Source organism: Ochlerotatus camptorhynchus, unplaced genomic scaffold (assembly GCF_037179485.1).
Source record: "Ochlerotatus camptorhynchus isolate MF236.1 unplaced genomic scaffold, CSIRO-AGI_Acam_v1.1 ptg000222l, whole genome shotgun sequence".
NCBI lineage: Eukaryota > Metazoa > Arthropoda > Insecta > Diptera > Culicidae > Ochlerotatus > Ochlerotatus camptorhynchus.
Window position 1 is genome coordinate 3,964,129 of NW_027040712.1, and position 14,695 is coordinate 3,978,823.

General features: G+C 38.6%; 1 protein-coding gene across 10 annotated transcripts in view; it reads right to left on the minus strand.

Annotated features, from left to right (window-relative positions):
- Positions 1-14,695, minus strand: part of Klp31E (kinesin-like protein 31E) — a 124,035-nt gene that overhangs the window by 4,574 nt on the left and 104,766 nt on the right. For 9 of the 10 annotated variants that reach the window (XM_065225187.1, XM_065225182.1, XM_065225181.1 and 6 more), the window contains 6 exons: positions 13,374-13,517; positions 11,979-12,123; positions 11,806-11,911; positions 6,827-7,010; positions 6,121-6,762; positions 5,104-5,880 (listed from right to left, as the gene is read on the minus strand). In XM_065225187.1, the coding sequence (XP_065081259.1) occupies positions 5,763-5,880; positions 6,121-6,762; positions 6,827-7,010; positions 11,806-11,911; positions 11,979-12,123; positions 13,374-13,517 (1,339 nt within the window). In that variant the 3' untranslated portion in view covers positions 5,104-5,762. Of the gene's footprint in view, positions 1-5,103; positions 5,881-6,120; positions 6,763-6,826; positions 7,011-11,805; positions 11,912-11,978; positions 12,124-13,373; positions 13,518-14,695 lie in introns of those variants that run through there. The other variant, XM_065225185.1, reaches the window with a different exon arrangement.

Genomic DNA, 14,695 nt, shown 5'->3' on the forward strand with positions numbered 1-14,695 from the left:
AAAAGTGCACGTTTCCGTCAAATCGTTTTGATGTCTTCGGAGCACTTATTGCTTGCATTGTAAGGAATAAGTGCACCGAAGACACCAAGACGATTAGACGTAAACTTGCAGTTTTATCACACTTTTTAATAAGTGAAAACGCGCTTATTAGTCCATTTTGGTGTGAAATGCGCAATACCAGTAGAAATTAAACATCGTGTAACACAAGTACATATGTCTCTCTCTCCCATACAGCCACTTGGAAGTTTGCGTTTACCGTTGATGCCATCGATCAGTTGGTTTACGCAGTGACTGTTCAATGCGTAAGTGTAGTAATGATTCCTTTTTTGAAAAGCTCCGCTAGAAGTGACGGATTGAATGGTTTAGACTTGTGACATCAGCGAGCTGATGAGCTGCGGTTCCTAAAAAATGAACCGCGGGTCATCAGCTCACTTTAGTGAATCGGATCTTTAGAACAGCTCGGGAGCGGATCGCCCATCTCTAAGTGGCCAGTGAATTTTCATTTTGAAATTCCCGGATTTCCCGGATCATGTCTTAAAAATTTCCCGGTTTTTAATATTCAACAAAAAACGAAATTGAAAACATTTTTTAAAACGTGACTAACTGGCAATTTTTGGAAGCTATTTGTGGAAAAAAGCAAAACTACATGAAGAATTTTTTTAAAGCTGAATGTATAATTCAACTCTATGAGTAAATTAATTTAGTCAATATGTTTTCAAAATCCAATAATTTATTGTGTAACAGAGTTACGGATTAGGGTGACTAGGCCAAATACTATCTGGTTGAATGGGTCATAAAGAATGAGAGATTGAATAAAACAAATATTTTAGAAAAATGAAGTTAATAAAAATAAGATTTAGAGAAAATTGTGTAGAGTCTTGACATTTTTGAGTCTTGAGAATTTGTGACTAATAACAATCTTCGTGATCCTAGATCTAGAAAAAAAATAACTAATTCGAGAATTTTTTAAAAATTTCTAAGATCACAAATTTAAAAAAAAAAATCATAATTATGGGTCCTGGAGCCATAATAGTCAACACTTTGAGACTTGGAAGAATTGTAAGGGTTATAATAAATTATAGATCAATTTAAAGAACCTGAGGACAAACCCTGTAATTTTAAAGAAATTGGGGTTTTGATCTAATTTCCGTCCTACTAAGCACAACCCGCGCTTTACCTCCTTTTTTTAACGGGTTTGAACAAAAAATTGAAAATTTCTCTAACAGATAACACCTAAATTGATTCACCTTTCCATACGTACGGTTGGATTTGATAAAGAGTCACAAATGGTTGAGATATTGTTTAAAATCTAATACTGCTTCTTGATTCTAAATTCGTTCTACGAGTTTCAATTCCGTCTTAACGCATTGAAACGCCATTAGATTTTCTTTGTACTACGGATAAACGTATAAAAGGAGATTAGCTAGGAGCGCTTCTTTTGTTTTGAAAACAATAAGCGTAAATATTCATACAATGCGCTCTAATAGGATTTATGTTGTAGTAATGAACTAACGCGTCGGAACAAACCTATTATTGATTTGTGCACGGTGAAATCATTGATATTATTGATCGTTTCTGATCGATAGAACGGAAATGGGCGATTACGACGAAGTAGCGCTCTACCCTACCGAGGAAGATTCCTACCTTATGTTGGAAGCAGAAGTTCTAAGCAGAATTCCAAAAAAATTCTGAGATGAAGTCCTAAGAAATTGTTGGATGAATTTGGAGGGATTTGTGTGGAGAAGAAAGGAGGTTCTAACTTAAATTCTTAGGTCATTTCTGAAGGCTTCAAACGGAGTTTTGTAGAAAACTTCAAGTGGAATTCTTACGTCATTATGGGGAGAATTGTATGGGGATCGTGAGGAAACTGACAGATGAATTTTAAGGAGAATTCTAAGAGAATTATGATGAAAATTCAACCAGAAACAGAATTTTAATAGTGTTCTGGAAATTATTTTGAAGGAAGATTCATAAGAGAAGTCCAATGGAACTGATTTAAAAAAAATAACTGTAAATTCAAAAAAATGCTCCAAGGGGTCTCTGAAGAAAATTACGAAAGAGTTTTGACTAGAGTTGAAAGACAATTTCAAAGTAATCAAATTCTCAGAATAGGTTCCACGGATTACAATTAAATTCTTAAGAGGGGTCTTAAGGAAATTCCAAAGAGAATTCAAAGAGTATTACGAGGAGAGTTTTTTTGTTAGTTTAAAGAATAATTCCATGATAATTAAAAGCAGCTAGATAAGTTAATTCTGAAATTCATATAATTTTAATTGTGAATGAAATTGCATGGTTATTTTGCTTTTGAATTGAAAACAAAAATTAAAGCCCCGAAAATGTTTTGTTTAGTTTCGGTTTATTCAAGTACTTTTTCCGAAGTCTAGCTTCTTCAATATTTTCTTTTGAGGCCCATGCACGTTACATCTATATTCGGAATAGGACGACAAATCAATTTGAAATATTGCTGAGTGATTATCCATAAAAAAAAATAAGACGGGAAACTGATGGAAATTATGCAGCAAACAGAACAAGTCATTCTTTTGGTAAATACTCGTTATGTATTATTGGTTTATTCATAAATTCTGGTGTAAACATTTGTTCGTAAACTTCAAATTCTCTCTTGGAAATGTCTGAACTTTAAAATTCTCTGTAGGACACTTAAATCTTAAAATTCATCCTCCGATTCCCTTCGAATTTCAAACTCTTTCTAAGAATTCACTGGATCTTTTGTTTTTTGTTTAAATTTGCTTGAGATTCTCTTGAGAGTTCCCATGCAATTCACTTCAGATTCTCGACCAACAATTGAAAAGGGCCTAATAGTTTTTATGAGCAAAACTTGTAATCCCCCTTCCCACCGAGAATTGTCTTCTAATTTTGCTCAGAAATATCCTGGAGTTCTCCTCTTATTTTTTCTCAATGCCTGCATGGAATTCTCATTAAAATTCTCTAGAAATTCCACTCGAAATGCGCTTGGAATTATCCTAGGAATTTCCTAATAGATCTTCGCAGAATTATTCTGGAATTGTACCCTCAACATTCGCTTCCCTTATTTTTCAAGAATCTTATCTCGTAGAGATTTTCCCTAGAAAATATTCTCTGAAATACATTGGTGTTATCTAAGAATTCATTCCAAAAAAATTAAAAAAAAAAATCTAAAATTTTTTCAATAGTTCTCCAAAGTGACTGCATCCTGAAAATCTAGTCCAGTCCAAGGGTCTTGAAATCTTATTGTTTTCGAAGAGAGGACGAGGTATATTTTTTCAGATTTGTCATCTTTCGGTTTTTCCCGGTGACTTCAAATTCCCGGTTTTTTCAATTCACTGGTAATTTTACATATGAAACACTTGTTTTTAATCCCATTGTTTTTTTTTGCTTTGAGCACATTATGAGACCCAGCTCCGCAAGAAAATTATTCCGAATAATACATTTCATCAAAAGCTAATTCGCGGGCGGATTCTTCCAGTGGGAAATCGTAAAAACAGCACTTTAACCTCCTAAAACTTAACCTAGAAGCTAGTTTCACGAGCTAACCAGGTTTCTAAAGACCTAGAATACTCAATAAAGCTACTCTATGCTTGTCTACGTATATTTGAATCATTATTCAATCATAAAAGTGCTACTTCAAGCAATATCCTAAATTCTCATTTAGTTAGTTCTCTGACCTAATCAAGCTGTTAACAACACAATAAGGAACAATAACTAGAAGTCTTCCAACAAAATCTGCTCTCAAAGCTTGGTTTAGACAAGGCAAGTCAATTGATCAACTCAGTTGAAACCATGCCATTCAACTGACTTGATCAACTCACTCGAATTGAAAAAAGTTAAACCAGGCTCAACTCCTTAACCAATTGAATTCAATTGAGTTGATCAATGACTTGCCTTGTCTAAGCCCAGCTTAACTCTTTATCATTCTTGCATGTACTCAAAGGCACTCCAATACGCTCAAGGGATTGGTTTTTGTTGGACACAGGTGAATCGAGCAGACGCACCAATCTACTCGAAGGGGAAATTTTATCAGACGCAATTAGGTGTTAGCAGCTTGAATTTTGCAATAACTAACAGAGTCTAGCGTCTACGGAAAGGGATTTTATCTCAGTTCAATTCAAGAATGTGACAACACCCAGTGGGAGCTGAATTTATAATAGACTCAAAATCAACGAAATACCCTTTTATTTGAGTAACGTCTACACAACTTACAAAAATGCAACATCAAGCAATGAACAACGACAAGTTCGCAGCTCTATTTTAAAATTTGAAATGAAAAACCATCCTCTACACCGAGTAATTAAGTGGTTTGAAACTAGCGAAGAAATATTTCCCTGAATTTGAATTATTAGATTCCATGTTTTTCCAGGTAGTCGACATCCTGATACATTATTTTTTTTTAAATACCAGTGTAAATTGTATCTTCTTATTCGTGCTCCGGAATGTTGCAACTATGAGAGTTAGATACAAACAAATTGGAACCGATTGCTCTTAAATCGGTTCAGACATCTCAGAGAAAAGTAGTAGCACAGTTCGATAGCAAAATTTATTTTTTTTGTTCATATCACCGGAGCCGGATAAAATTAAAGGAGGAGTCTGATACAAACAAAATAATGGCTACACTCAAATCGATTCAGCCATCTCCAAGATAAGTGAGTACGTTTCACAGTGTGATTCTGATATTTTCCCTCATGTGTTCAGTAAAATTCTATGAATAATAACAGGTGTTTGATATGAACAAAATGAAACAGGTTGCACTTAGCCTGTTCAGCCATCTCGGGGAAAGGTGAGTGTACATACTGTACACTTATACAAACATTTTATGATCTCGTTGAGCTGAGGCCTTAGATCTAAAACGTTTTTTTAAAGTAAAATTATAGCCTTTCGATACACGAACCAAAAAATACGTAAGGCTTACAATATTTGTTTTGTCTCGCCCTTTTCTAATTCTTAAACAAAATATTTTTTTTTAATTTAAAATTTATTCTGCTTCAATCACAGTAGCAATAAATTGTCAAACTGTTAATAATAAATTGTTTAATCAAACTGTTGTAATTTTTACGTCATGAACGAATTCCAATAAATTTACCAATTTTTGGTATCAGCATTATACCAAATTCGTTGGTGGTACGAGCTCCAAACTGATTTTAAGAAGAAAATCCACCAGCATCTGTCAATGTAAATTAGATACACTGACAAAATTCACCATGTTAGCGCTCCGCAGCGGTTTTTAATCGTTTAAGTTCCAGACTACTGGAAGTATATTTCAATTTGGAAAACATTCTTAATCGGATGAAATACCTTTGCTATGACGACACAAGATAAAAGAAAGTGTGCGCAAATCACTGTTTCCAGTTCCGTTCTTCAAACCCACACCTTATACGAGCCCGCTACAAGTCATTTCTCTTTCCTCCTCTTTACCGTACTTCATAAGAATTAAAATCACACAAATTCAACTGACTAGAACAAAAATGGTTAAACATCAAGGAAAAACAACCACACAAATTCTTAAAAGTCGTAAGTTACGTTTGCAAGCTCCTACTCAGACGCTAATCCCTCACAGGGTCGACATTTATTTCGTTATTTCGTATAGTTAATGATTCTTAAAAGTCTACCTCCGCTACAAGAAGAAAGCCACATTGTTAGCTGAAGCTGGCATTTAACTTTGTTAAGATGGTAACAGTTTTGGTGTTTTCAATAGCTTTTGCTCTTCGTTTCATTCCGCCTGATTTAGTTTCATTAGTAAATATGCCTATGCTCATTTGTTAGTGTATTGTTTAGCGTTTTAGTTTGCTGCCACCCGTGTGAATACCAACACCACCACCACCACCAGAACCAGCTCCCAACGATTCCAGCTCATTACTAGCGAAACGCCAAATTCGTACTCCACCGGTACTAGAAGTTTACGTAAAGTGTAGGAAAAAGAAAAAGAAAAAAGACGAACGATAACAAAGGAAATTCCGTTGTCCATATTCGGTAAATGCAACTATAACAGGGGATGAGAATATTAAGCAACCGAAATGGCCAACGAGAATCCGAATGTTTTCTAGTGATCGTGAGTAAACCAGAACCGGCAGTGGAACTAATGCTCCTAGAAACGGTGTGCTAAAGGGTTATAAGCAATCGTATACTCACTTGGATGCCGTGAAGACCCGGTTGTCACTGGTGACGATGTCGTTAATTGACTGGTCAGTCTTCATCTCGGCTAGACTATCACAATTTTTAACATTCCATAGGCGAATAACGCCACCACGACAGCTAGACAGCAGAATGTCCCCATAGATGGCCATTCCGGAGACCCAGCCTTTGTGGGCATTGTTGAGCGACTGTTTGAGTTCTCCGTTGCGCAGGTCCCACCTTTTGATGCCGGAGTCTCTACTCCCGGAAAACAGCTCGGCGTCGACTCCGGTAGCATCTTTTGCCACCGCAAGGGCCTGCACTCCATCGTAGTGTGGTGGTTCCAGATTGAGCAACGGCGGGACATTTCCACCGAGCGCATTGACCTCAAACACCTTGACGTAGTGATCCTTGGAGCCCGTTGCCACGAGATCAGTATTGTTGGGACCCTCCCAGGCGGTAAGACACATGACAGCCGCCTGATGACCACCGGAGAGCCTCCCGAGGCAAGAAAATGTCCGTAGATCCCAGATGCGGACCTTATCCGATGCAGCGGTGTACAGCTTGCCCGAAGCTCCGAGTTTCAACGCAGTAATTGAACACTCGCCCGGGATTAGGTCCGATAGTGATGCATTTGCCGGAAGAACCGATCCCGAGGAACTGGAAAATTGGACACACGTTGTCATTTAACATGTTTAGAATATCAGTAAAAGCAGTCACTTACCATAAGGTTATAATTGGCCTGATGTTGCTATCCCTGAGGTCCCAAACTTTTACGAATGCTCCCGACGCGGAGAAAAGTAAATTGTTGGTCGGATCACACTCGACAGCTGCAACCGGTCCCAAATGGCCTGTTAAGCAGTGAGGCGTCTGGCCACTGCGAAGATCCCACACTTTAACAGTGCGATCTACGGATGGATGGAAACAGGTTGTGTTTTAGTTTATTAGCGCACTCGTTGTAGAATAGTTGGCAAACAACTTTTATATGACTTGGTTCAGTCGCACAATAAAGATGCTATCACTTTCTGCGGTAGAAGTGAGCTACTTTGGATATATGGGTGATCGCGCACGGGCAGGACCTTTTCCTACGTTGTACAGTTGCACAAACAATGGGTGATGGAGGCTCTGGTACTATATAGCTAGGGGTAGACGGGACAAGACGGCCTCCCTAAGATTGACAGTACAAGGTGTCTACTCATTTAGCTAAATACAATTCCCTGAGTTTTCCAGGTTTTGCCAGGACTTCAACGGAAATTTTCCAGTTTATGCGAAACTTTTTTTTTAAATACCTACGTTAATAAATATGCAATTTTGGTTTAAACGTTTAATAAAGTGTCACGAACGTGTTTACTTAACTTAAGTGCCATAAACAGAATTATAATCAAAACTGTTAAAAGTAGATTTTTTTTTATATTCAAAGACACGTTCTTTAAAGTATATTCTTGGCAGAATTAGGAAATTGTGTCATGCATGTAAGAATCAGGGCTCTACATTTTCGAAGCTCCAAAATGAACTCGAGTTCTGCATCTTTCATGCAACGTTTGATGATTAACGCATCATTTCTATAACGCTTACCTAGACTAAAGGCCCACGCACATTAGATCCGGATCGGACGCGTTGCGGCAAAGTGACAGCTAAATGTATTGTCTAACTGTCAAATTTACGCCAACGTAACGCAAACGGATCTAATGTGGGTGGTCCTTAACAGCACGAAACGAAAATGAAAAGGAAACACGCTTAGGCCGTTCGCAACGCTGAGTTTAAAAATTGTTTCAAATTACTCGACAGACAGTTCTAAAATTTGAAACCGTCAAAAATAAAACTTCAACACGATCAACGCAACGTACAGTTTTAAACGGTGTTTGCCATTCATCCCTACATCGAAAATATTTTTCATGCAGCTTCCATTAGAAACGTATTAGTTTTTTGAGTATAGATATGTATGCGTGTCTGTTTAAGTATAAAATATCTAAACTAAGTGAGTACCGAGCAAGCTCCGAACGCTGCGCAAAACAACAGAAGAAAACAGCTAATTAGCAGAGTGCCACCAAAATAAATGCGATAGTCTATGTTGGCAAGTTGATTAATTTTGGTTTCCTCCCTAAATATTCTAAGATTCTAAGATTTCGCGTCCGTATCGACTAAATTCCAAAAACTACTATTTGTTTATTTGTTTATCCACACACTAAGATTTTGTTTCCGTGTTCGGTAAATTTGACCGAAATCAGAACAGCTGAACGTTCGGTAAAACTTATTTGACCTTCATTTTAAAGGGTATTAAATTTGGAAATAATATCAAAACATGTTCAACCTTGTTTAAATGAAAAAAAAAAATCGATTAACGTACCCCATTCTAGTATATATTCCAGTACTACACTATGTTTGTTTTGCTTCACTATGAAAGTTTGACAGATAAAATGAGGGGTTCGTGGATTTTCCTATGTTTAGAGGGGTGCATCGATTAGCTTGGGACCGATGATAGTACCAGAGCTGATCCAAAAAGTTGAACTCGTTTCTTCGGCACCTTCTGGTCTTAGAGTTACCCCTATGATTGAATTGCATAAATTTTACCGAAAAGGTCAGCTGTTCAGATTTCGGTAAAAATTACCGAAGTCGGCGATAATTTCTAAGTGTGCAGCGCTCAGCATAGTCGTCTCGGCCCTGAGTGTAGATGTAGGTCGGGGGTCTTTCAACCAGCTATTACTGGCAAGTATACTGACGATTCAGCCTCTCCTTTGCCTGATACTGTTTGAACTTCTAGCTGTGTTTCCGGTTCTGCGGCCTCCGCACTAGCACCATCATGTCTATGCATCCGTTCTGCCAACTGCCAGCAGGTTTATGCCACCACCTGCTTTTCCTCGGATCCGGGACACCCTAAAACAGGCACTGAGGAATCTTCCGAACCTCCCGACCCAGCGCGCTTGCTGCAAACATCCGCCATCTTCATAGTCGCGGTCCTGTATGTATGATTGCAATTCCGAGATTTCGGTACCTGATGTTCTTTCGATTTCCAGCTCCCGTGATTGCTCTTCGAATGGTCTCCGGATCTATTACCAAAACGTGCGTGGGCAGAGGACTAAAATTGACTCGTTTTTCCTGGCTGTTAGAGAGGCCGAATATGATTTGATTATGCTGACGAAAACGTGGCTGGACATACGAATTTACTCATCGCAACTTTTCGGGTCACTTTATTCCGTCTTCAGAACTGACCGGTCTCCCCTAAACAGTCAAAAATCACGCTGTGGCGGAGTCCTGATTGCAGTATCAACGAGACTAGCCAGCTACGTACACAGATAAAAATTCTGAATTTTAATTGTGATGTAAACATTCATTCACGTTAACTTAAATTTAATTTCACACAACCGAGCAACTTGTAAACAATGTTGTTTACAAAGATGGGCTTTTGTATACAATATTTGCTACATTGCATAAATTGTGCTAGAACTTTACATGATATATAATGTAAACTTATATGATATATGACGCTCCATTTGTGTGCATCATATTGAACAGAAATTTACACTACTTTTCGAACTGTGTAAGTACGTCACCCATTTCCAGTCAACTGGAACAGCTATGGATTGTCGTAGAACTTCCACAAAGCAAGCTTAGTGTAGGCGCAATCTACCTGCCCCCCCTACCACAAAAACGACTGCACGATCATCCGTAAGCATGTGGAATCGTTAGGCTCGATTTCTTCTCAATTAAGTCCCTGCTCTCCCGCTTTCGTATTTGGCGACTACAATCAAGCTGGTTTGCAGTGGCGCTTTACAGACAGTGGCACACCGGTTGCTTGCTTTTTTGGACAGTTTTAACTTTTACGGGTTCACACAAGCGAATACTTTTCCGAACCGAAATGGAAGTTTGCTAGATCTTGTCCTGGCAAATGATTCGGCATTACCGGGCACTTCTGTTTCCTTGCCGGTCGAGCCACTGATCTACCTTCTCCGATTGTTTTTACGCAGTCATCTGAGTGCTACTCTTTGGACTTTCGCAAAAGCCTCCATGGTCTAACCCACACAGATAAAAATTCTGAATTTTAATTGTGATGTAAACATTCATTCACTTAAACTTGAATTTCATTTCACGTAATCGAGCAACTTGTAAACAATGTTGTTTACAAAGATAGGCTTTTGTATACAATATTTGCTACATTGCATGAAATGTGTCAGAACTTTACATGATATATAATGTAAACTTATATGATATGTGACGCTCCATTTATGTGCATCATATTGAACAGAAATTTACATTCCTTTTCGAACTGTGCACGCGTGCTAAAACGTCAACTTTCTGCTGCCCTCCGAAAGCATTGTAACTCTCGCTTGCCGTACTACAAACGACTGTTCAATTTTGCGAGTCGTAGTTATTGAAATTACAATCGTTTTCTCTATAATCGACACTTGAGCGAACCTTCACACGAATCCGAAAAGTTTTTGGTCGTTTGTCAACTCCAAACGGAAGGAATCCGGGTTGCCTTGTTCCATGTTTCTCGGGAATGACTCGGCTAATAGCGAAAGAGAAAAATGCGACTTGTTTGCTCGTCATTTCCAGCAAGTGTTCCTGTTGGGATGCCACGTGATGTGTTTAGTTTCGATATTCCGCGCATTTCAGAAGACATGGTGATAGCCGCAACACGCAAACTGAAGCTCTCGTTCGCTGCCGTTGTCCCATCAAAACGTTGTGTAGCCAATATCTGCCTTCCATTTGCGAGGCTATTCAATCTCTCGGCACATCAATGTGTTCCCCTGACTCTGGAAACTTTCTGTATCCAGTCTACAAAAAAGGAGATAAACGGAATGTCGCAAATTACCGTGGAATCACGTCCCTGTGTGCCTGCTCAAAACTGTTCGAGATTATCATAAATGATGCTCTGTTCGCGTGTTGCAACAATTATTTCCATACAGAACAACACGGCTTTTACCCGAAGCGCTCCGTGTCCACGAGCCTGGTGTAGTTTACTTCTAACTATTTGCGATGCATGGATTCAGGATGGCAAGTCGATGCTGCGTATATGGGTCTAAAAGCCGCATTTGACACGGTGGACCATAATATCTTGCTTGCCAAGCTGCCCATCTCGGCAAAAAATCTAAGTGTGTAGGACCGCTACTGTTTTCGATCTTTTTAAACGACGTCGCCTTTCTGATACCATCTGGATGCCGCGTTTTCTATGCAGTCGATACGAAAATCTACAAAATTATTAAAAGTCTCTCGGACTGTTGGGATCTCCAGAATATGTTAGGTATTTTTGTGGAGCTCAAGAAATTTTTAAGCATCGACAAATGTAACATTATTTCCTATCACCGAAAAATCGAAATCATGTTTGACTATGTACTCTACGGACGCTGTCTTGCTCGTGTAGAGCACATAAAGGATCTCGGCGTTACCTTGGACTGCAGACTCACTTTCAGAATCCACTACAATGACATCATCTCCAGAGCTAATCGACAATATGGGCTATATTTTCTAAATTGCCGACGAGTTCCGTGACCCGCTATGCCTCAGATCACTCTACTGCTCGGTTGTGCGATCCTTATTAGAGTCAACTTTAGTTGTTTGGTGCCCTTTCCATGCTAGCTGGATCACTAGAATTGGATCCGTTCAACGCAAGTTTGTGAGATATGCTCTTCGACAGACAGTATAGTACTTTACTAAGCGACTGATAATATCACTTTTTTTTTCAATTTGAATGTATATACTTACCAGCGGCAGCGGTGAAGAGTGTCTGGTTGGACACCTTGATCGAAAGAACGGAATTGCTATGCCCTTCAACAATGTGAGTGCAGATAAGTGGAGAACCAGCCTTCAACTGCAATTATAGAAATCATTCAAATTTCAATCGATCCACACTCGTTTGAAAACCAAGCAAATCTTACCTTTCCTGCATACTCTTTGATGTGACCACCCGGTGAAGGATCCTGCGTACCAGCGCCAAGACGTGAAAACACATCACCGGTGTCCTCCCGTGATGTTCCCCGGCGGTAAACCGGTGGCGAGGTGGGAATTTCATTGGCATCCTCCCTGGTGTCGTTGGTGTTCGGTTGTGGTAGGTAGGCAAGGGGCATCGCGTGCACGTCACCGCAAGGGAGGGGTTGGTTAGCGATTTATCAAGCGAGCATTCAGCAGCGTGCACATGTGGGTGGTTGTTTTGTTGGGTGTAAGTGTTTGGTCGTGACGGCAGTGGTGTTAGTTGCGGCGGGAGACACACCCATTCACACGCACGCACATATAAAAGTACACAAAGGATTAAGATGATGGATCCGGAATTAGTATTTTTTAAATAGGTACAATAAAACGCTACATATCCGGTTAAGTTGGACTTTTTTTTTTTAAATAAATATAAAATAGACAGCCATCGTGTGTTGGAAAAAGCTGTACTACAGGTTTAATATGTGCTCATGACCAAAGACAACATATCACGAAGACTGGTAACTCTGCCAGAATCGAAGAGACACATACAGTAGCGCTGAACTTGAGCAACGCGGAGCTACATGATAAAACAAGGAGGAATTGCGCAAATCACTATTTTGAGGTTGGCATCGTTGCTATCAAATTCGTAAAGTATGTTAAATTTTGAACGATAGATGGTGAGATTGATCTGATATGTTGTCTTCGATAAGACGGTGGTATATAAGTTCAGTATTCTTGTGGTTCGGTACTCTTCAGCAACATTCAAGTTAGTAAGCTTTGATAGCAGAAAAAACACACAGGTTTAATAATATTAAACACGAAACGAGTTGCTCAAGATGTCAAAAACATAAAGCCTTGAAAAATGAGAAAATGTTGTTATGCATTTAGAAATAATTTTCCATTTAAATTTTAGCTGTTCTTCTTTTTATCAAATGATACATGGTTTTACAATTCATTGTATAAGTTATTAGTAAAGTACGATAACTATTAATCGTATGTGAAAACATTATTATATGTATATGTACATTTCGTCACTTTTAAAATTATTATTGAAATGTATTTTTCACTTTGATTTGCGCTGACGGGTAGATGTTAAAGAGCACTACTACAAAAAAAGTTTAGTCTACGGAAGTCGACGACCAATAAAAACTGCTGAGCTTTTAAACTGATGTTCGCTTATCACACCACTGGAAAAATTCACACAAAGGGTAATTACGAACCTAGAAAATGCTTTGATTCTAAACTACTTAAACCTGCCTCTTTTCGAAATTCATTAACCAATTCGACTTCAAGCTACTCAGAAATCGAGCGCTTGCTGCTACAATCTAACAACCATACCCAGTGAGGGGTACCATACTTACATTCCCGGTGACGCTTTGCTGGGGACCGGCCGCCTGGAGATCCGAGGTGATGGCGGTGCTACATTCGGTTCGAACGACTTTCGGGCCAACAGGGGCGACGCGGTGCTATTTTGACGCGATATGTTTGGCACTGGTTGAAGTCCTCTGATTGGATTGTTGTTGTTATTATTGGCAATGATGGAAAAGGGTGGGTTTGATTAGTATAAAAATGCATGCGAAAATATGGAAAACATTGGATCAGTTTGTTGAAAGTATGTTCATAAATCTTTTATTTACTACATTTTCTAAACATTGGAAACAATTTCAGCAATAACAACCATTAGAGTTAACAAGTAATAATCTATACACGAACTAAAGAAATGCAGTTGAACCTAATCGCACGGAAAGTTTTCTGTAAAATATGAGAAACAGAAAAAAATAAAAGTTTTGAATCTGTAGACAAAAGTGAACCATTGATAGCAAACAAAAGTAATAAAAAAAAAACAAACACACACAAAGTGCACAAATTAGGTACAGAATTCGGTAGTAGATGATGATTTGTATGCGACAGATGACTACAGTGTACAATCACTGGTTATGATCGATGGAAATTTTACTTCAATAGCACTGGTTTCCACCCCTAAAATATATCAAGAAAGCAAATTTGAGATCATCATTGCTTTTCTGTGATGATCCAAAGCATTGTCATGTTTATGTCAACTTTCGAAGTTACTTGAACCATTCCTGGAATCCTACTCTCTTTTTCTAGAAATATGTTGTACCCATTTTTGCGTGTTTTGATTTAAACCCTTTTTTTAGAATGAACTGTGGAATTGACAGCAAAAGCGGCTATCGACAAACGCAGAGGAATGGAAAAACAAGGAACTTCAAAAAAGCTTGAAGGATTGCAAAGGGAAGCCCAAAAGTCTTCTAGAACAGTTCCAGGTGAATAATTATGCGAAGTTCCATGAAATTTTCAAAGGGAAAATTGAAATCGACTCGCCAGTTGGCGTGGAAAACCCCCAAGAAAGTTCTCCAGGATTCAGCGTGTGTGTAAAAGTCTTTTGAACTTCTCCATAGAGTCTTTTCCCTTATTTGCTGTCCTGTATTGTCAGATCCCTAACAATTAATGAAAGAGTTTTCATGAAAATTTAAATAGCAAGTTAAAAGAGTTCTAGCTTAAATTTACGTCCGGAGGATGTTCTCAGAACACAACAAAGAAGTGGAAGTTTAAAGGGCCACCGGAAATGTCTCCTGAAAGTTTTTTTTTTTGTTGTCAATTTCCGCGTTATTCGTGACATGTCCGAGGATGAGATTTGAGCTCGTGACTATTGGCGTGAGAA